The sequence below is a fragment of the Scleropages formosus genome, chromosome 6, assembly GCF_900964775.1.
Source record: "Scleropages formosus chromosome 6, fSclFor1.1, whole genome shotgun sequence".
NCBI classification, from domain to species: Eukaryota; Metazoa; Chordata; class Actinopteri; order Osteoglossiformes; family Osteoglossidae; genus Scleropages; species Scleropages formosus.
This window is the reverse complement of record NC_041811.1, coordinates 9,578,396-9,601,945: the sequence shown is the minus strand read 5'-3', so window position 1 is coordinate 9,601,945 and position 23,550 is coordinate 9,578,396. Positions and strand designations below refer to the sequence as shown.

Genomic DNA, 23,550 nt, shown 5'->3' with positions numbered 1-23,550 from the left:
AAAATGTGTGTGTGTGTGTATTTTCATGTCCATAAATTCATAACTTTACTGATCGTAACATGCGAGCCGGAGCGATGGCTTTAACAAAAAGTGGTCCGTATACTGAATGGCTACCGTACATTCAGCCGTCCAAATTCTTTCAGTGACTCAGTCAACCGTTGAAACTCGACGAAGTGATTTATTGGAAAATTCATATCTTTGGTGGGAGGGGCCTTCCAGCAAAGCAAGGGATGGGAGAGAAAACAAATGGGTACATATAGAAATGCAAATATAACAGTGACACTCATTTCGAACAAAGGCATCAGCAGAATAAAGGGTAATAATAATAAAAATCCTTATAGCTATATAGACTGTCATATGGATTTAAAAATACATCTAAAAAGCACATTGTTTTCACCCTGAAAAGCAGTAATACATATTGTTTTTTTAAAAAAAATATATCATAAAATACTTCGCCCACAGTGACTTAAGGCCTTGAGTTTTCATAAATGACAGATGTTTCATTTGTTTGGTAAATAGAAAAACAAGATATACGCCCTGTGTTGCCGGGTAGGCTCCGGTCCCCTGCGACCCCGTATGGGACAAGCGGTTCGGAAAATGTGTGTGTGTGTGTGTGTGTGTGTGTGTGTGTGTGTGTGTGTGTGTGATATATGACAGTAAGCACCAGCCCAACTTTGGTGACTCCGCCCCCATATGAAAAGGACCGCCTCTAAGGGGGTCGGATCAAACGGAAGCATCTCCCGGCTTCCTCAAAAAGCTCTGCATGAAGTCGATGGGCAGGGGGAAGATGATGGTGGAGTTCTTCTCGGCGGCGATGGTGTTCAGCGTCTGCAGGTAGCGCAGCTGCAGGGCCGAGGGCGACTCCGCGATCACCGTGGCGGCCTCCTTGAGCGCCCGCGAAGCGTTCATCTCGCCCTCCGCGGCGATCACCTGCAGGGGGCGCCAGTTCACACGGGCGGTGCCACGTTAGTTGGATGGGGGGGGTCAGCCGAAAGAGGGATGAGAACAAAAGGGATGGAAATGAAGAGCACAAGCGGAAGCGCGAATGCAGAGCCGGTGTCTCACAGCACTACCAAGGGACAGGGCCTCGATTAATATTAAACACACCCTAAATTTAAATTGTCACGGGTTAATCTGACACACACACACACACACACACACACACACACACACACACACACACACACAAATCAAACTGTGCATGCACTGAACCCTCTATACGCAAAGAATCCGGGAACCTCGGGACAGCCTGTGTGCATCAGTGCCGCCATGGCGAGGCGCCACCACGACGGTAATTACTAGGGGTCGAGTTTCCATGAAGAATGCGTGTTGTCTCAGGCAGGCTTTGACACTTGGCAGAACTAGCGCTCGTACGCAGACGCCAGGGCTCTCCGTGTTAGCAATGTTAGGAATCCGCTGAGGCGGGAAACAACGTTCGCTCTTTTCCGTGGAACTTTCCGGAAACTATTCATCTCCAAGAGTGTCCGCTCTTCCCTGTTTACACTAAGTTAATACTGAGGACGCTATTACAGCTCAGCACTCCTGGTCCAAGGCAGACATCCACAACCCTCAGTGTTTGTTGCCTAGTCACCGTAGTACCTCGATCAAGGTATTTACCCGGAATTACCACGGTAAGAAAACCCTGTAATCGTTGTAAGATCTGATGTAAGTTAAGAATCGTTGTTCTTAACACTGCAAGTGTCCTTGGAAAAGGCATCAGATAAACGAATAAATGTAGAAGTAATGCCTCATATCTCACACCCCTCACTGCAGCAAGAGCTCACAACAGATCCAAAAGTGAAAGCCAGTGGGTTCTCGGTTTTGTCACCAGCGTGGTGGTACCAGCTCCCTCTGTCCCTCGGAGCTGCTGAATCCCCCCAGCATTCAAGAAGGGTCTCAAAGCCATCTCTTCCAGACCCATTTCTGTCCCGATCACCTAACAGCTCCATCGATGAGTCCAACATCATCTGCTGTGATGATCTATGAATTTAATATGTGATTGAGGGATGCGAACCAGCAACATGGTGGTATCAGACAAACTGAACTTTGATAATTCCGTGTCTGTCTAAAGCTCTGCACTTGTCACGGACTGCGTCTTTTTTTTTTTTTTTTTTTTTTTAAACACACTGAGGCATATGTCACTAAGTTGCACAAATGAAAACTGGGCAAAAAAAGCTCCGTCTACCTTGATGAAATAACATTTAGCTCCACAGACTGCACTGCTCGCTGTGGGCGTCAGATCCAAACCCAGTGAGATTTCCCACGATTCAGAGCAGAGGAACTATGGGATGTACGTGTAATCACCATCCCGCTGCGTTTCGCGCCTTATAGATTTATTTTCTGCACTCACACCGACACCTCTAAGGACCGCATGTGTGCAGTACTGCATCCCACGGTATCTCGTGGGCATGGAAAGAACTTCACCATCGCTTCGTTCCAGCTGCACCCTCAACTGGGCTTTGCTGCTCTTGCTTGGACGCGTTTCCCGAAGCCAGGATTCCAGATCGGCCCTTCCGCGAGGGCCTCAACCCACCGCACCGCACCGCACCCCACTCCACCCCACCACCCCCACAGCTATTTATGAGCAGAGCGTTCAGTCAGGCACCACTTGCAGCCCGTTGACACGTAGTGGCTATTTCTGGAGCCACAAGAATGGGAGGCATTCCTTGAGACCTGATCTGGGATCAGTGCTGTGCGCTGGACTGGGTCTATTAAATCTCGCCCGCTATGTCCGGCAGGGCTCTCCCCGGGGACGGCGCTCGGAGCTGGGGTCCACGCGCACGCTTCAGGAGAACCGTTACCGGTACGGCGTTCCATGCGGTCGGGTCACGCTTGACCGCGGTACGAGGGCGTGACTCCCACCTTGGCCCGGGCCTCTCTCGCAGCCTCCGCCTCCGCGGCCATGGCCCTCTGCAGCTGCTGGGGCAGCTTGACATCCTTGATCTCCACCCGCTCCACCTTGATGCCCCAGTCGTCCGTTGCTTCATCCAAGGAGGACTGCAGAGAGTGGGGGGGAAGCGGAACTAAATCTGGCCGACAGACGCCCCTTTCGCCGGATTCTCCTTTCCCACAATCCCCCTCTCAAACAGCGGGGCCTTTCAGCAGACCTCCAGTCGGTTCTTACCCTGAACCGACACAGTAAAAAAAAAAAAAAAAACCCAGCTGAATAAAAATGGGTGAATCAGTGTAATCTGCTTTGAGGGAAAAAACCAGGTAAATAAAGGTAAATGCTGCCGGTTTGGCTCTTATCTACATTGCGTGAGCAGTTGTTCCTGGACTACGGTGCATTCCAACGAACCGCATGTGGTAACTGAAGTCAGGGCAGAGACAAAGGACCACATTCCAAAGCAGTTCAGGACACCAGTGGCTAAAACTGGGCTAAAGAATAATGACCGAAATGGCCAGGATGGATTTCAGAGCCTGTGCTTTTATGCAGTGTTGTTTGAAAATATGTGACCCCCCCCCCCGCATCCCTTACTTTTACCACGAAATGATTATGATTAAATGATCACTCCTTTACACCTGAGAGAAAAAAAAAAAAAATGTTAATTCAAAAATGGCAAAATCTCAAAAAACATAAAAAATGTTGATAAAATAATATTTTGCAATTCGTAAGGTAAATGCTTCCAGGCAGCCAACCTCGTGCATTATTTATGACTATAATAATCACTATATATATAACAATGACTATATATAAAATACATTTTTTTAAGACTACTTTTTAAGTGCAGCCTAACAAATTAGTCTAATTTGGAAAATACAGAATGTTTCGTTGTTTCTCTGTCATAATAGCAACCTATCATCCTTCTGTAGTATTATTGAATATGTTATCATTTAACGACCATCCAGTATATTTACAGTACATTATTTTTAACACGTGTCGGTACGTTTGTATTCGATTAAAAAAAAAAAAAAAGGAAAAAAATCGATTTGTGTCGATTTTATTTCCATCGTCCGGCTGAATGGCTGTGCCCTCATACAGTGCAGCTTCAAGTATGTGAACCGCTTGTGTCCCTTAATTTTACCACGAAACGGTTATTTAATGAGAATCAGTGTTTCTCATGTGACATAAAAGGTGCGTAATGACAGATTCCATATGTTGTTTTAGAGGAAACCGTGTGTGTGGTAGAAACACACAAGTTGCACCGCTTACACCAAGTAGGTAAGTATGATCAGGTGTGTAAATCATAATCATCTATTCATTTCATAACCTTATTTTAAATTTAGTATTTGGATTTTACATCATCTGAACCGCTTGTCCCATACGGGGTCGCGGGGAGCCAGAGCCTAACCCGGCAACTCAGGGCGTAAGGCCGGAGGGGGAAGGGACACACCCAGGACGGGACGCCAGTCCATCACAAGACACCCCAAGCGGGACTCGAACCCCAGACCCACCGGAGAACAGGACCCGGTCCAACCCACTGCGCCCCCCCATTTGGATTTTATGTTTGTTTTAATATTTTATAGAAGAACAATGACCATACTTCCAAGCAGCACTGTATCCAGGACAAGTTTACCGCGTTAAGCTACCTACAACAGTAATTTACTAATCCATTTATTTATACAGATGGGTCATTTTTACTGGGACAGTAGATAAAGGGGACTACCGCAGGGGCGGGGATTCGAACCTGGGCCATCCAGGTGAAGAATGGCAGGTATAACCACTATCTTTGGCAGACATGTATGCGATGTTTTGTCATTCGCTTTAATTGTAACTGTGGCACAAGAGGAAACGGAGCACACACACATATGCAGGATACAGGACACAACACACACACGGAATGGAACGCAACATACTCACATTACCAGATATGGGACATCGCACAGACACACGCACGGACACGGTAGCACAGCTCTCTCCTTTACTGCCCTCGCCCTTTGCCTTTGCCCCATCACCCACTACCTCTGCCCCACCTGCATGCTGTGAGCAATCTCCTCCCGGTCAGACAGGATCTCCGCCAGGTTCTTGGTGCCCAGGACGTTGCGCAGGGTGGTCTGGGCCAGCAGGCGGGTGGCTGCGTCCGCGTTGGTGATGTTGGCCACGGCCAGGGTGGCGTTCTGCACCCGGTAGTAAACCACCCCGTCCACGCTGATCGTCACCGAGTCCTTGGTCAGCACCTGCAGAGGGAGACACGGCGATAAACAGGTGCCAAACAGATGCCCAACAGGCACCAGCTGGCGATGATAACAGGAACGGAAAGATGAAGGTCACAAACAGGATAACAACGGTGGGGAGGACTGTGGCGGCTACTCGGTGTGCCAAGGAGCTACACGCTACTCAGAGTAACCTCACCGATTAAAGAATCGACAGAAATGACTGATGATGGCGAAAAAGCGTGATCCGAATGCTCTTCGTTATCGAGGTGCATTCTGGGAAAGGTTCTGACTATAACCGCTTAGAAAGGGTATGGTTCATTGCGACTATGTGGAAAGACGTAGCTTGTCAGAAAAGGGTAGATGGGAACTGAAACAAAGGGTCCAAAACCGAAAGCCCTCTCGGATCTGATACGGTGGAACAAACTCCCTCCGTCCCTCGGAGCTGCTGAATCCCTACTAGCATTCGAGAAGGACCTCAAACTAGCTTGACAGCTACATCAATGAGTCCAACACCATCTGCTGTGATTACCTATGTATTTGCTAGCTGAATGTCACTTCTACAGGCAGCTACTTGAGGGATGCGAACCAGCAACACGATGGTATCAGATACATAAGCCGCGGGTCGATAATCCCGCGTCTGCCTGAAGCTCGGCGACCTTTCATTTACTCCGAGTTGCGCGTCGCCAAGGAGCGTCTGCCAGATGATTAGGTGCAAATGTAAACGTGCCGAAAGCTCTCACCTCCTGCGGCGGGATGTCGAAGGTGATGGTGCGCATGTCCACGTTGATGAAGCTGTCCGTGCACGGGATGATGAAGAACAAACCTGCGGGAAAGCAGAGCGTCCTCCTCGGAGTAACGTTACTCGCGTAAACACAGCCCGAGCGGAAAGCGCAACATTCAATAAACCACAGCTCTCGGCGACACGCAACAAAAGGGACTCGCCAAAGAAAATACAGCCCACGGTAACATTCCGATAAATGGGAGGAACTGCGGTTGTTGTTCTCGCTCACCAAACCCCGGGCCGTTTCCTCTCGCTTTTCAACGTTTGACCCCATTCAGCAGCGTGCGTGCGTGCAACCTCCGCTGCAATAAGCCATCAAGCCGCTTCCTAACTACATCACTTGGTCCCTAACCGCATTTCCGCATGCGCAGCCTCCACATGATCCCCACGTAAGTTCATTGGAAGTACGGTTTTACTTAATATGCTTATTAAATATGGCATAATTGAGGAACGTTGCAGGGGGGGGGGGTGGCGCAGTGGGTTGGACCGGGTCCTGCTCTCCGGTAGGTCTGGGGTTCGAGTCCCGCTTGGGGTGCCTTGTGATGGACTGGCGTCCCGTCCTGGGTGTGTCCCCTCCCCCTCCGGCCTTACGCCCTGAGTTGCCGGGTTAGGATCCGGTTCCCCGCGACCCCGTATGGGACAAGCGGTTCAGAAAGTGTGTGTGTGAGGAACGTTGTCATTTCGGTGCAGCTATCGGCTTTAAGGGTATAATGGTGTATACGTTGATGGGGTAGCGCTCGAGCTCCAGGCGTTTCCTATTAGCCGCGCGCGTCGTCCGAGAGGCGATCCTCACTTTGAGCGCGTTCGCCGCATCGGCCGAAATTCCTCCATTTCTGGGAAATCCAGCGATTCCATGAAGAACGTCGAACTGCTTATCAGTAACGGTGAAAAAGTAATTTTTCGCCAGTTCCCAAAGGGCCGCGCGAAGGATGTCCGATTCCCGAAAGACGGGCCGCCGGTCGCTGCGAACAGATGGTTCTGCCGTCGCAGCCCCGCGTGGAGCGACGTCCCCCCCCGCCTCGTCCGGGACGGGTACGCCACGGGGCGTGGGGCCTGGCGCGCCGCTATCTGCCGCGAACATTAAAGCGAAACCGCACCGCGCTCAAAGGGCTGCCAGACCCCTGGAGGAAGGCATGGGTCGCCAGAACCCGCAGAGCTGCTCTCCGCACGCGGTCGCCGTAGACGGAGCAGCGATGCTTAGTGGCCGTCTAAGCGCGGGTCACCCCGCTGCACCCAAATACCGTCCACGCTTAGAGGGCGAGCAGTCGCTGATAAATACCCACACGGTTCTCACTCCTAAATGTTTACGGGACGGATGTGGGGGGGGGGGGGGTTAGGGCCGTTCCGAGAATGGCACAGGCCCTTCGGCTTATACGCGCCACGGGCTTCGGAAGTCTTTCCGCGATTGTAATTATCCTTTCGCTCGGTGATGCAGCGGGTGAGTTGACGTTGGACCGATGGACGAACGGTCCAACGTCAACTCACCCGCTGCATCACCGAGCGAAAGGATAATTACAGAAACGCCTTGACTTATTTCCAGGAGTCTCTTTGAAAGTCTTGCACGCAGCTATAATGAACAGAAATACTTTGCAAGTCTTGTTCCAATATTTTCCGTTGAGCTACATTAAAATTAAAGATTGCGAAAAGAACCACGAACTCGCAGCCAGCGCCGATATCTGGCCAACTCACCATCATTTTTTTTTTTTAACGTACCCATCACCAGCACCGAAGAACACCAGACATGAGCGGTAAACACTGTGGGATTGAGTTGAACCACAGCGGTCCCACGCTCCTATTCGGACCGAGGGCTCTTTTCTTCCTCGAAACGCAGTTCACGTTCGCTCTGCTACGCATAGAAATATTGGAAAACAGGTCAGTTTGAGAAAAAAAAAAGCAAGTTAACATCAGAAAGCGGTCGTTAATGTGGGGATCTCAGCGTTGCACTGAAAAAACGGCGAGCGAGGGAAGCGGGGTGGCGTGCGGTGGCGGCGATGTACTCTGCACCCCCCGCCTTCCTGGACCGCGGCCGAAAACAAGCAAGAGCCGCCGCGCCTCTTTTTCTCAGCAGCTCTGGTGACAAACCCACAAGCCCACACGTCTATCGCTCTGCCGATCCACCACATCGAGGTGCGAAGGGTCCCACGGAGCAGTGCACTTCTTCTACAGAAAGCCGCTGGGTGGAAAGTTCTGGGTTTTTTTTGGTTGGGTGTTGGGGGGTGACCGGTTCACGCGCCTCACCTGGTCCCTTGGCCCCGCCGCGGAGGATGCGGCCCAAACGGAAGATGATGGCTCGCTCGTACTCCTTGACGATCTGCGAAAAGCAAACACGCTCGCGGGGTCACTCTGCGTCCCATCGTGCAACCGTTTCGGCGCAACGCGGGCACGAGGAAAAAAAACCCGCCTGGAGAAATGGGCCGTTTCTATGGCGACGGGACCAAACTCTGATCGGACGTCAGACAGAATGCGCTCAGCCACGCTTAACGCCTATCTTGACGCCTTCAAGAACAACACGGGTTCAAAGGAGAACCCCGACGTGCATCGTGGGAAGGGAGAACCGGGACTTAATCCCGCCCCGCAACACGGGCGACGGTGGCAGATACCTTGATGCTCATCCATATGGAGATGGGCAGAGTGACGAGCATCAGCAGGAGAGAGACGAAGACCAGCAGGCATCCGCACACGCCGATGTTACTCTCCGGGCTCTCCGTCACTGCAACGAAGAGCAGTGCGTGAACGTCGGCAGGGGGCGCATTCCTGGAGGGAGCGACTCGGGGTGGGGGGAGATGCTGGGAGTTGCACCGTGCGCCAAACTCAGCTGTTACTATGATATTAAAAGTAGATGACCTTTGCAGCGGAGATCATGTATCCAACCCCACACACACACACACAATTCTGAGAACTTACTACATAGCACACAGGTCACAATGCAGTTGCGCCTCATGCATTTACCTTGTTCGTGATCCCCGAGTGTGAACCTGGGGGAACCTACAGAGCACAAGACAGCGACGTGTTGCACAGACAATGAGAGATGGCATGTTGAGAACATGCCTGAACACATCGCACCCAGCTCCGCGTCTCTTTACCCTAAACCATGTGATCTGTGTTACCTCAAATCCCTCCTTCATATACACACGCATCACACACACGCATCATCCGACACCGCTTGTCCCATATGGGGTCGCAGGAGCCCGGCCCAGCAACCCAGGGCGTAAGGCTGGAGGGGACACACCCAGGACGGGACGCCAGTCCGTCGCAAGGCACCCCAAGCGGGATTCGAACCCCAGACCCACCAGAGAGCAGGACCTAGTCCAACCCACTGTGCCACCGTGCCCCCAGTTCTCATATATACAAATATTTACAAATTCGAACAAATGGAGACGATATTTCAGACAATTACAAAAATTAACACATGTATACAGACTGACTATTAGTTATCATTAGTCGTTATTAATTACTCCATGCATTTAATAAGGGCCTGGTGGCTAGTGTCGTAGTGTCACCTCACACTCAAAGATCCCGGGTTCAAATGCCACCTCCAGCCACGGTACCTTCGATCCGGGTACTTACCCCGAGCGAATTAAAATGACGCCGCTGTACAAATGGGTAAATATTTAGCTTAACGTTGTAAGTCGCTTCGGAGAAAAGCGTCAGCTAAACGAACGAGTGTAAATGTGAACACAAGTGAGAGCTTTCCGCTCGACAGGCACCGACCGCTGCTGTACTTTACATGCCGACTGGATCAAAACACTCCCTGGCGTGGTTCACGGCCCATATATTCACAGTTCTACTGTCCTCCTACCCTGAATTTACCCGTTTGGGCGAACGGTTGCCTTTTAATACCACTTTTTGCCTTAACTCTGTGGGAAATTAGTGTAAAGCTCCACCACCCCCCCGGAAGACACCGTCAGTGTTCCACCCCTAGATCACCGATCGATCAGAGATGTCATTGATTGTCTCCAGATCAATGATGACACACCAGACTCCTCCAGCAAATACGGTGACATGTTCCAGAACTTCCCAGAAATACACACATCACATTTATCCTTTTTTTTTAACCATAAAAATATTTAACTTGTGTAGATGTATATATTATTTAAAAGGTGAAACTGGACAACTTACAAATTTGAACAAACGCTGGAAACTGGACAACTCACTCATTTCCCCTACCTCCTCGACCAAGAGTCTGGGAGTAACGATTGACTCGAGTCTTTCTTTCTCTCGGCACATCGAAGCCACAACCCGGTCCTGCCGATACATCCTGCATAATATTCGTAGGATCCGTCCCTACCTCACAACTGACTCTGCCCAACTACTTGTCCAGGCCATGGTGACTTCCCATCTGGACTACTGCAACTCTCTCCTGTGTGGCCTTCCTGCTACTGCCATCAAACCTCTGCAGCTTCTACAAAATGCTGCTGCACGAGTTGCGTTTGAGTTGCCGAAGCGTTCCCAGGTATCTCCTCTTCTCATTTCTCTGCATTGGCTTCCTATAGCTGCCCGAATCAAATTCAAGACCCTGGTTATAATCTAGAAATGGATCAACAGAACTGCTCCCGGATATTCAGAAGACTTGATCAACCGCTACACCCAAACCAGACCCCTTTGCTCGTCTACTTCTGTTCGATTGGTGGTCCAACGCACGAAAAGTAAAGCACGGAGGTTCTCGGTTCTGGCTCCGTTGTGGTGGAATGACCTTCCCCTGTCACTCAGAACTGCTGAAACTCTTGTCTACATTCAAGAAGGGTCTGAAAACTCCCCTTTTCCGGACCCATTTCGCCCAAGATCTCTCCAGCTCACGTACGGCGTAAATGTTCGCGCACCGTAAGTTCACGAGCATCCCCAGATAAGCCTTTATTCAGCCGCTACTCCGCCATTGTATATGATTGCTTGTCTGTCTTATAATTTTTAAAAAATTGGTGGGGGATGTGTCAGGATTTGTCTGTCCTATGTTTTGTGCACCTACTTGAACGATGAACATCGGTGCAGCAAGCTGAGGGTAGCAAACTAGGTTTACTTGAGAGTCACATGTCTGCAGCTATGCCTCTTTCTCTTAATGTAATGCATAAATTGTACTTTTGCTGAGATGCATGTCACTGAGTTTGGACAAAACGTCTGCTAAATGAATAAATGTAAATGGAAGCAGGTTCACCAGTGGCAGTGAAACAAATATAATGTTGAGCATGTAACATGTTTGCGGATCATTTCTCCACACATGATGATGATTAAGCTCGAAATGGAAGGAGTGCAGGACGTGGGAAAATTAAATCAAAATCGGACCCCTTGCAAAAAAACGAGGTCGAGTTCAGCTCCCGAAAAAGCCTGTTTGTACAGCGAGTTCCCGGGATGTTTATACAAAAATGAGCATATTTATTATCACGCCCTGTTTCTGGGATGGGCTCCAGACCACGGCGACCCTGCCTGCGCTCCACGGGCGGTTATTGATAACGGGTGATCAGAACAATAATAATAAATAATAAGAAGAAGGAGGAACACGATGAACTGCAATGATGAATATCATCATGTCACTGGAAGCGCTTACGATTTTTCTCTACTAAGATAAAAACAAGAACAAGAAGGACAGCGGACACGTATGAAAAAGGGGCTTCAGCGGGGGGCCGCGCCGCGGGGGGTGGGCGTGGGGGGGGGTCACACTTAGGGCGCGGACAAGTGAAAGTGTTTACTCGATTTAAAGGATCCACTTCCCGCAAACCGCAAATGTCGCGCATTATAATGCAGTATTATATCTCCTTACTATTCCTAACTCCATATATATATATATATATATATATATATATACATACATATAGAAACTAGGTAAGCAGTTAGAACAAAGTAGAAAAATATTTTTTGAGGGTATAATACGGGGGGGGGCGGTGCCTCACCGGTTTGCCGCTCGCGCTTCGACTCGCTCTCGCTCATCGTCGCGCGCGCGTTCACGGGCTGATCCACGCGAGACTCTTGGAACCCACGAGTGTCCGGACGCGAGATCCGCGCGAGTGCGACGATCGGCTGTGTGCGCGCGAGGAGCGCGTTCCCCTGGTAAACAAACACCGGAAACCACGTGGATGAGCGAAGGCGGGCGCGGTGGGGGTCCAGGGGGTTGTGCGGTCACATGCTGCTCAACAAATATGTTCCAATGCTATGAAGGCTACGGCCCCGCCCCCCGCCAGCCCAGGTCCGAGGTCCGGTTTTCCAGATCCGAGGGGGTGTGTGTTGCAGCGTCTACGTGCTTCTCAGACTGTGGTTAATTTTACATTAGTGTGTTTTCATTGGTCTTCTGTCCAGGAGGGACACCCCTCGCCATCCTTGTGTGCAACGCATCCAGGATAGGCTCCAGGCCACCGCGACCCTACCACGGGAAACGATTATGGAAATGAGATGCACTGATGTACTTGCTGGAGGCGGACACGCCGCACATCCATTCACACCCAGCCAACGGTAACAACCGCTTGTCCCGAGCAGGGTCGGGGTGAGCCGGAGCCTATCCTAGAAACACGGGGCGCAAGGCCGAAGGGGGAGGGGACGCCAGTCTTCCACAAGGCACCCCAAGCAGGTCTCAAACCCCAGACCCGTCACACAGCGGGCACCGGCAAACCCCACCCGCCCGCCCGCCCCACTTCAAACCCGTTACCCCCTACTTTCATCAGTATCTTGGAAGAAGAACAGAGCCCGTTTGGGGCAAAGTCGAACTGATCGAGTGCCTCTTTACACATTCAACACCGTCCCTTTTATAAAAGGTGGCGGGAAGGGAAGCTCATGAAACATGTCTTTTCCAGTGTTCTACCTCACTTTCGTAGAACACTGGATAAATGGGAAATACAGCTGAAACCTTTTCAGTCCCATGGTGGATTTGTACCGTATCTCCACTTTTTTGTTCAGTGCAGGTACCTTTAAACGTTGACCAAACACAATGTACCCCCAACAAAAGACTGGAACACGTCTGGATACTTTTCAATCCTGGTCTCAGTTCACCGTAGCAATTATTTTATTATGGGGCTCTTGCTGTAGCTCCTGTTAGCATCTGCAGACCTTTGCCCAGTGTTCCAGTACTGGGATCCTTTGCCCTCCCCCCACACAGTACTTTACCATTATTAAATGGACACACACACACACACTTTCTGACCCGCTTGTCTCATACAGGGTCGTGGGGAGCCAGAGCCTAACCCAGCAACACAGGGCGTAAGGCTGGAGGGGGAGGGGACACACCCAGGGCGGGACGCCAGTCCACTGCAAGGCACCCCAAGCGGGACCCGAACCTCAGACCCACCGGAGGGCAGGACCCGGTCCAATCCACTGCGCTACCACGCCCCCCTTATTAACTGGGTAGTAATAGTCAATTAAAAAAAACCCTAAAACATGCAGGGAAGTGGCATGTCTAAACCCATGTGACTATGTATTCATTCACAAGAGGCTTGGGGAACAAACTATGGTACACAGTAAAGGGGATGCCCAACCCTGGCAGGGCGCGTGCGCACACGCACACGGGAAACATGGACTCACCACTTCGTTAACCTAAATTGCATGTCCTAGGAATGTGGGAGGAGACACGCAAAATCCAGTCAGACATGCAGTGGACTATGAAACCCAGATCCTACAGGTGGGAGGTGAAGGGGCTGAAATGCAGAAACAAACACCAATTGTCTGCAAACAGCCATGTAAACTTCAAATATGTCTTGATTTAGATTTTTTGGGACAGGGCATCAGGGCTGAGCCGTGACCAACTGTTTCAGTTACCCTGCGTGGATTTCACTTCTCCCATATGGGGGAACTAAATACCACAAAAAATGCCCACTGGGCAAAAAGTAACTTCCCAGATCCAAACTGCCAACAGCAACAAACCTACCTAGAATGGGGTCGAGGAAAACAGCCATGAACATACCAGCTTCCAAAGTCCAACTGGTCAAATGGGGGCAGGGGCAGCACTCAAGCAGCATCTTTTCCTAAAAGGAAGAGAGCAAAGCTCCTTGCTAGAATTTAGAGTACAAGCAAGCAGGGAAGTCTCTCTGGGAAGGGGACAGCAGGAACTCAGTCAGCCAGTCTGGGAGCAGGGGATCTGACCCCTTCCCATCAATATACTGGTGCGTTGGAGTCAGACGCCAAGATACAAAGATTTTTTTGTCCGAAGCACCAAGACCACGTATGTCACATTCTTGCACCTTAAGCTTCTAAAGGTTTTTCCGTGGCCCCAACACCCTCACCACCCACTGCAGAAGAAGCACACCCCAACCCATAACCAACCTCACCTAACATACTCAAAGCATGTGGCACAAATTCCAGCTGCATTTTTTTTTTTAATTTTAATTCTTTGAAAGGAAAGCAGGGCAGATGGACTACAAAATGATCTCTGAATATTCTAGACTCAGATGCCAGCAGTGAGTGAGGGTAGTTCCACAGCCAGTACTGGTATGATGGTAGATGTCCCACCACTTCCCTTCCTAGGGAGCAGGTTGGTTCCCAGCCTTTCGAGGGGGTGACGCTACATGGGTTTCAGCACCATTTCAAACGTGTCACTTCAAGGAACAGCAAGACTGGATCTTGCATCTCCATGGCCATTCAAGTTTCATTTCATCTTATTTGTAAACTCAAAACCTCCCTCTAGTAAAGAGGAACAATAAATACAGAAACAGAACTGCTACTTCAGCTCCTGAAGTAAAGCCAGAGCAAATCAGCCTAGAATGGAGGGGGGAAAAACTTGAAATAAATAGAAATTAATAGCATCAGACCATCATCTCTCCTTCTCCTCTAAGCCTCGCAGAAGACTTCCATCCACGCCGGTATATAGAAAGTCTTAATGGACTAATTGGCCGCACCTAGTGCTCATTTCGCCTTAAGAAGCCTTTTCCAGATGCGACCGTCACTCCGGGGGGTCGGGCATCGCCAAGGTCCAGCCAGCCACACTTGTACCATGTGTTCTGTCGAACGACGCAAAGCAAAATGATAAAATTTTGTTTTCTTCTTTATACCTGTCTCACAGAATTTGAATTTGTAGAATTAGCATATGAGGAATTACTTGACTCCTTTCAAAGACCCGTAACGATCATCTACACGAGAAAGAATTGCCCTGTGCAAAATGACTTTCCTCCATCTTTCTTCTTATAATACCTCCACCTTGCTTGGGTAAATAACTGACAGTTTATTTGGGTTCTCCGCATCGCGCACCTTGCCCAAGCGACAAGCGCTGTTCCGCCCGGCCTGCCGCTTGTCGGTGGATATTTGCATTCGTGCAATCCGCTGAGATGAATGTCGTGTGGGATTTATGTCACGCTCCAACACGGGCGCTTCATAACACACACAGGCATCAGATACGGTGTCATTAGGATAATGCATCCGCGCCCGAACGGCAATATTTTACCGCTGTCCGACAGCGTCTTTCTTCGGGGGGCATTAAATCGCAGAAACGAATGGCAGAGCTTCCTTTATATGTCCTCTTTTGTAGACTCTCATGCGCGTTGTACCGCAGCGCCGGTAGGTACGCCAGCTCGCCGGTTCGATCGCGGGAGGTTCAACCAATCTAATGGTCTCGTTAAGAACCCAAGTAACACCGGTTTGCGACTGGCGGATTGCTGTAACTGCTCATCACGGTGGTTAATTATTTCCACTTATAGGCAATTTAAAACGTGTACTGCATATCAGCGTCTTTCAGGCCCAAGGTAGAATATTCCGGAGGCTCTGTGCGGTTGTCAAGAGTCGACACTGACTTGACAACACCCTACGCCGTGCGGTGGTGTCCGTAGCCTGAGGAAGGACACCGTAAAGTGACTTGTTACGGACCAGTTCTTTTTCTTCCGGCTTTTCTAGGCATCGCCATCTTTTTCGGAGAATCCGGTCTTATTACGATGTGTCCGAGGTATGATGACGTCATCCGTGTTTCCAAGTTCAAGTTGTTTCCCCGGAGACCGTGGTGCAACACAGAACAGGAGCGCAGGGCAATAAATAATGAACCTTCTGGGGTGTCTTGATCCAGCGTGTGTGTTTTCTTCACTGTCCATGAGCCTCCTTTGACGGAGTCCATCTATCTCCCGTCCTCCTTTTCCAGCGTCCATCTTTCACACCGGTATTGATCTCAGAGGCTGAGGGTTCGAGCAGCACAGGGAGCAGAGAAACCTCTGCGGCTGCATCCATGGTATGGACAAAAAGCTATACAGATCTGCTCGAAAGTATGTGAACCCTACAGGGATGGTTGATCAAAATAAACATATAAAATCTCAGTCTTAAAATAAAGCTACGCTTACCTACTTGGTGTAACTGGTGCAACTTGGGGTTCGATTATTTTTGCACCTGCACCACTTGTGTGTTTCTGCCACGCACACGGTTTCCTCTAAAGCAACATATGGAATCGGTCATTACGCACCTATTATTAAATAACCGTTTCGTGGTAAAATTAAGGAACGCAAGGGGTTCAAATACCTTCAGGTAGCACTGTTATATTTCATAGATGTGTTTTCCGCAAAATATGATGGAGTTCTGGATTTATTCTGATCGACGACTGCGAAGAAGAGTTGCTATCCCTTAGGATGCGCACCGGGTTGGCGCAAAAGTGCTCCGGATCAGAGCGCTCAGGATCGATGTCCTCAGGATGGGTGTTGTTGAACCCTGCTGTTGCTCTCCGACCCCCAGGGAGGAAGGGTTTGCGCTCGTCAGCTCCGCCCACCACCGCGCGCTGTCAAAGTGACCGAGGCTTACCGCTCGCTCTGGCCCGGGCCCCGGCCGCCCCGCCTTCTTTCTCCTCTTGGCCTGGGGTCCTGAAGAAGCTGCGCTCCACTCCTCACGATTCCTCGAGGCCCGATTATCCTGGGAAAGAAGGAGGGGTGGTGACGGCGGCAGGGCGAGTCGGAGTGGTCGCGGACCCCATGCCGGCTAATCCTGTTTTAATTAGGCTAAGGAGCGCGGATATCGGACTACTCCCGGATTAGTCGCAGTACATTGACAAAGCACCACGCCGGGACGAGAGTGCGGCCTTGGCCCCCGCTGGACGGCTAGGGATCCCGTTGCCTCGCCACGCGCGAAAAAAGCATCTCCTTCCTTCGAGCTTCCTACGATTTGACCTTTACTTTAATGCTAAAGGTGCTTTCATCTGGAGCGGCTCTGAGGGATAAATCACCCCTAGAAGAACCTTCGCTTTGCCCCATTTTCTGTTTCGCTCCGTTGCTTTTGCCCTCCACGTCTCTCTTATTGTGCCTATCTATCTATCTATCTATCGTGCAATTTCATGTGTATCTATATGCTTCAGAAGAAATAATATAAAACATTTGGTGGAGGCCAGGAGGTTTGAGGAGGATGAGATTTTGAATTTTTTAATTGTTTAAATAAGTATTTATTTATTTATTTATTTATTGAGTTGGTAGTGGGGGCGCGGTGGTGCAGTAGGTTTTACTGGGTCCTGCTCTCCAGTGGGTCTGGGGTTCGAGTCCCGGTTGGGGTGCCTTGCGATAGACTGGCGTCCCATCCTGGGTGCGTCCCCTCCCTCTCCAGCCTTCGGCCCTGTGCTGCCGGGTTAGGCTCCGGCTCCCCCCGACCCCGCATGGGACAAGCGGTTTCAGATGATGATGCGTATTTAGTTGGTTGGTTTTATGCACAGTACAGGGTAAAATCTGCATACAGACAGGCAGAAGATTGAGAAAAAGCAAGTATGTCCACAAACATAGGGCGAGGGCTCAGGGTCAAGAGGTAACAATACCATATATTGCAGTTATGATCATGCAGCACTTTCTAATGACTTCCAGAAGGGCATCCACGTATTTCAGAACTCATTAGAGTTGTTATGCAAATCAAATGTCAGTTTTTCAAGCGGGAGAGAATTAGACACTTCTGTCATCTCCACGTTTACATGGGAACTTGGTGTCGACCACAGCATTGAAATACTTCTCTTCACCAAATATATCAAAGTGGATAGACTGTGTACCATAACATCATGAAGAACGGACCTCTTTATGAAAAAAAAACCTTATTTGCTTATTTATCTATTCATTTGTGAACATTTATACAGTATATATACGGTAGTGGTAAAACAGAAACATGTATGGTATTTGAAACATATGTGGCCAAGAAAGACACACACACACACACACACACACACACACACACACACACACACACACACACATTTTCAGAACCGTTTGTCCCCATAGGGGGTCACGGGGGACCGGAGCCTACCCGGCAACACAGGGCGTAAGGCCAGAGGGGGAGGGGACACACCCAGGACGGGACGCCAGTCCGCCGCAAGGCACCCCAAGCGGGACTCGAACCCCAGACCCACCGGACAGCAGGACTGCGGTCCAACCCACTGCGCCACCGCACCCCCTTGGCCAAGAAAGATTGGAATGAAATTTCTCGCTACTCTCATTTGGCTGATGCTCACAGAGTTACTTCCTAGAAACACTTGGCACAGATGAGCTGAACAGGAGCGATATTGTGGTGTGTCTTCACACGTGTGTGTACTACGGTAGAACTATGGTCCAAATCTACTGCTCAAAACCAGCACAAACTGCCAATCAGCTATTGCCATTATCACTTCTTCACCTGCATATTCGCAATAACTTACATTTATTCATTTAGCGGATGCTTTTCTCCGAAGCGGCGTACATCTCGTAGAAAATACAATGTGTGCTTTACATCAGGAAAAAGAGACATAGATGACGATGTGTGATTCTTAAGCACGGTTAGGTTCTTTCCACCATATGAACCATGAATGTTCATCGCTCGAGTGGCTGCAGGAAACTTCATCAGAATATCGACGATTCCGAACTTATGAGAGCTTATCCTTTAAAACGTTCACACGCCTCAATATTTACCTTTTCATTATTAAAGGAGTACAACACTTGTCTATGTCCTTGGTAACAGTGCCTTCACACAAACCTGTTCACAAATTCCATTGGAAATGATCCTGCTAACAATATTGGCAATGACTGCAATACACCTGATGAACAGAAGGGGGCACTATTGTTCTCTGAACCCACACACACTACATGCAGCGAGCCTGTGTAGGGCGCCGAGGGCTCAGGGGTTCATTATTAATTCACATACAGGAGGGGGGAAAATAATACAGGTAATAAATGAAATCTGGACCTGTTCTGGCAATAAAATATGATCAGAGAATACGAATGCCGCAGTTTCTCGTCCAATCAGGGCCTCGCCTGGAAAACGTGTGTTTTTATAACTGGCTGACAATTCTCACTACTTGAAGATGTCAGATGAGTCCAAAACGCGGGTTCGACCGGCGGTCTGCTGGGATGTCGGCGATGCTGCAACAGTCAGGGTGCCCTCTTCCGTCCCCCCCTCCGCAGGCGCCTCGAGTTCACGAAAGGCATCAGGGGCCCGGAGCCGGGGCTTCTGGGTAGCGGTGCGACGTGATCGTATCAACCGCGCAAACGTGAGCGTGTCAAACCCATCCAAGGCACCCGAGCGCAATCTGGACCAGTCTCGCTCAGACGTAGACGTCTCACAGGGGACACCAAGCTCCCTTCTGAAATGCATACATCCCAGTGTGTCAACATTTGTCTTGTACTTCTCCAAATTGTCCTGTCCTAACTTTTAAGGCCTACCGGTGTTGCGGTACTTTTCCACATTGAATTACTGGCGTGCTGAAGCGACTGCGGAACTCCGAACACGCACCGAAAGTCCATCGCAACACGACGCGTGTTGCAGATTTGCAAATATTTGACTGAATTCACTGATTTACCCTTTTATACAGCTGGGTAGTTCTTACTGTTTCAATTCAGGGTAACGGCCTTGAGTGCTCTACAGCAGGAGACGGGGTTCAAAAGGTGGCACCTCTACAAGTACATTACCCCTTATTGCATGTTTTATAACGTTATAAGAGCTGTGTAACATTTCCTACATATACTGGCTTTACATTCATTCATTGCTTGCCTACTGCAGGGTTGCAGTGGTCTGGAGCCTATCCTGGAAGCAGCGGGTGTAAGGCAGGGTACACTCTGGACAGGATATCAGTCCACCTTAGGGAAAGCAGACACACACACATTAAAAGCAATTTAGACTTACCGGTCCACCTGAAACACGTGCCTTTGGACTGCGAGAGGAAACCAGAGCACCTGCAGGAAACTCACGCTTACACAGGGAGAACGTGCAAACTCCACACACACGGAGTTGAAATCAAACCCACCTGTCAACCTGTAGTGGGGAGATGTGGGACCCCAGCACTACCCGCTGCTTCACCATGCCACCCCCAGTTGCATAACATTTTTCATCATTTATGTAAACATCGTAATTTAGTAAAAGACACTAGAAATTGTACGCTTTGTATAGTTCTATAGCTGCGCGTCTTCTGCAGCACTCCAGATAATGCGAGTGGCACAGGGACGCCCGAGCCTCCTCCTTCTGTTGAATTACATCAACTTCTTTGTCTCGGTCCCACTTCTCCGACCTACGGGACCTGCTGGGACTCCATTCTCTTCCCCATGAGGACGGCCCGCGAGTCTTTTCCCCACTACCTGCGCCACATTCGGGCCCCTCCTGCGATCCCCTCGCCCCACTTTATTTCCTCCCACGCTCCCCCCGCTCAGCCGCTGTCCTCCGGGGGGCCAGCTCTCCTCAGACACAAAGGGGAGTGCAAGGATGAGAGACGCGGGGAGCTCGGGGACGACGTCCTCTGCGAGGGACCCCCGCTGCTCCCCGGCAGGGCCGGCGCCGGATCAATTCCTTCTGCAGAGTATTACCCTGACGGGGGGGTGTATGGCTGGCCGTGCGAATGCAGATACCCGCGTGTCCCGCCGCAAAGACGAATAACCCGCTTGCATCTCACCTACTGCTGTGTCGCCGGTTCGAATCGAGAGAGAGGCTCGGAACAAAGGCGACGAAGCTGCGCGTGCGGAGCCCGGACGCACGGCCGAGCTGCTAAAGTATGATGACACGCTATCCATAACCCATACGTTCCTCCATCTCACTCTGAATATGAACTGGATGAGAGGGAAGTTGACGGTGTGGAGATGCGCACCCCGTAAGGCAATCAAACCCACATGAGCGGTAGCGATGGTGCGAAGGGTGGGATGGGAACCGATGCGCAGAACCGCGGGGCCGAGCTGCGCGATGTGCTCAGCTCTGGCGCCCGTACGACTCAGGAGCCGGACGGCAGGTGACGCCACACCCCGTTCGAGGTGACCCCGAGGTCTGTCGCCTGCCGTCAGTACGGCGGGTTAATGCCGCAAGAGAGGGATGTGGGAGCGAAACAGAAAAACCCAGCGGCGCGCAACTTCTCCGTCCTGCGGGTCGCCGTGCAAGGCGAAGGCGAAGATCCGATCGGCCTTGTCAAGAAGCGGGCGGCGGTTCATGTCGCGTCTGCTCGTAGCTCTTGAGCTCCGCAACCTGAAGCGCGAGTAATCGTGCTATCGAAGCTCGGCTATGGAGCAGGGAGAGGGGCTTGTTGATATAAACTGACCTGGTTCCGTAGACTTTCAACATTTCTCAAAGTTTTGAGGTTTCTGCTAGAAAGGTCACATTTCTGTACCCGCGCTCGCAACGCGCCCAACGTATGACACCTTGCAGTCAATAACCTCCTGGGAACCAGTTGCCTCATTTTCGTCCATTGTAGTGGACATGTGTTTTTTGAGTGTTTTTCCCAGACCTTACATGCTACAGTATTGAGACCTAATATATCTTAGAGAGGAAATTCTGTGCTTCTAAACGATACCAAATGTTTGCGGGCAGGGCTCGGAAAACTTCCTAGGAATCCTAAAAATATATCCGAAAACCTCTTTTTTTGCGCCATCTCTAGAGGACGTGCCCTTTTTTTGTTGCTCGGCCTCAGCACCGCACTTTCCTTTCGCTTCTTCGTTTGAGTACGTGGAAAAAAAAAATGCGTGTTTCATTTCGTTTCGTTTCGCTTTTCCTTTAGGCCACGGATCGTTTCGAACGATTAACATTATTTTTCGTTCACGGGGCTGCGAAAACACTCAGGAGCACCTTTGATTGTAGCTGTTCCTCGATTCGCAGTCATTCCGTTCGGCGCAACCGAACAGCATCCGGGTTTTTCGCGTTTGGAATCACGCGACGTGTATGATGGTGCGAAGCGAAGGCTTGAAGATCTGAGAGAAGTGGACTCCGTGGCCCGCGATGTCGGGGAGAGGACTCCTCCGCACTAGCCGGACCGCGGGCCCGACAGCTTGTCTTCTCTCCATCACCGACCTCGCTGGCACAAACACTAACTATCATTAACCCCCTTCCGACACACGCCGTCCCCGAAATTCGCTCCCGCAGGTTGAGTTCATCATGAGATGAGCGTGCGTGCCGGCGCAGCTCTCTCACCCGGATCTTGCCCTTCCCGTCGTTAGCATTTAGATAAGGTGAGTCCCGGCTACCCCACCCTCCACCCCCACCGCCTGTATCCGGGCTCGGGTCAAACGAAGCGAGAGGGATTAAAAGAAAGAACAACAACAGGATTGTCGTGGTGTCGGGGGGCGGAGGTGGGTACATGGAGGTAATGGGACGGGGCGGAGGAGCGGAGAGGGTGCGAGCGAGCGAGCGAGCGAGCAGAAGACACGCTTCGGCAGCTGAGCTCATTAGCAGCTGTCTTGCCGGAGCTGATGTTGGACGTGATTGCAGATGATCACATTTAGAGCTCCTTAATCCCCTTATCGCCCTGAAACCCCCCCCACCTCCCACACTTTCATTCGGGTCAGCTGGCCTCAGACACCGGCCCCCCAGGAGGGTCCACGCGTGCCATTGATACTCGCCGCCTTCTTGATCTCCTAATTCTGCTTCATTTAAACTTCATCAACTCTTCCAGCGGACCGGAATGGCGCCGGAATGAGGCAACTTGCGTCTCGCTTTTATGTTCTTTCCGTTGTCGGCTTTAACGCGGCTACCCCCCCGACGCGCTCTCGCCCCCACCGGTTCTGACCCCCTCCACCGCCCCCGGGAGAGCGAGACCCGGGCGGGAAACGACGCGCACCCCTTTCACCGCGGGGTCTCTGCAAGGGCCCTTCGGCTGGTGCGGAAAATGAGATTAGTGTATTTAAATCACTATGGTAATAGACACCAGGCCCCTTCACAATGACGCGCTTCTGTTTCGCTCCCTTTGTTTTCAGTTTAGCGGCGTGCGCTCGACCTGCTCGGGCACCGTAGGGCGCCGCCCGGGAGGGTTCTCTCCATCCTTCCCCTTCTCGCCGGCCCCGTCTCCATGGGGAAACGCACACACGCAAGCAGACGCACGCTGCTGGGGAAGCGTGCCAACGGCCCAGAAGACTCCGGGGGTCCTATATGGAAGCCGCTGAGCCACGGAGCTTGAGAACATGTCCTAAAAACTAAACGAGTGGGCTGCAGTAGCACTTCGGGGGCAGCGGGTGACGTAGTGGTCAGAGCTGCTCCCTTTGGAATAGAAAATCCCAGGTTTGAATCCCAGCTCCTGCTGTAGCACCTTTGATCAAGGTACTTACCCTGGACCGGCATGGTAAAAATGGCAAAGCTGTATTAAATCAGTGTAAGTACCTTTGACTGCGTAACTTTCTTTGGAGATAAAGGTGAGATTAACAAATAAGTAAACTGCTAACTTTGACTCCGTGTGTATCGAGGCGAAGAGTTGGGCGCACCTGCGAGCCGCTGTCGGAGGGGGTCCGGTCCACTCGTTGCCCCCCGAACGGAAACTCAGGCAACTTCGCGAGCAGAGATTATGTGTGCAGCTGCTGAGAAGTCTTCAGGGAGGCCTCTGGGCAAAAAGG

The 23,550-nt window shown here is 50.7% G+C and overlaps 1 protein-coding gene across 2 annotated transcripts; it reads right to left on the bottom strand.

Moving 5' to 3' along the window:
- Positions 1-10: 10 nt before the first annotated feature.
- LOC108922685 (erythrocyte band 7 integral membrane protein-like) lies at positions 11-11,995 on the bottom strand. 2 transcript variants are annotated; one of them, XM_018732973.2, is made up of 8 exons: positions 11,761-11,995; positions 8,828-8,863; positions 8,479-8,588; positions 8,117-8,189; positions 5,838-5,920; positions 4,915-5,118; positions 2,863-2,997; positions 11-930 (listed from the first exon to the last, which is right to left on the bottom strand). In XM_018732973.2, the coding sequence occupies exons 1-8, from the start codon at positions 11,795-11,797 to the stop codon at positions 724-726; spliced, it is 885 nt and encodes a 294-aa protein (XP_018588489.2). In that variant the 5' UTR covers positions 11,798-11,995; the 3' UTR covers positions 11-723. The 2 variants fall into 2 exon arrangements, with proteins under 2 accessions (XP_018588489.2, XP_029108836.1); XM_029253003.1 differs by lacking the exon at positions 8,828-8,863 and having other exon boundaries at positions 11,761-11,993.
- Positions 11,996-23,550: the final 11,555 nt, after the last annotated feature.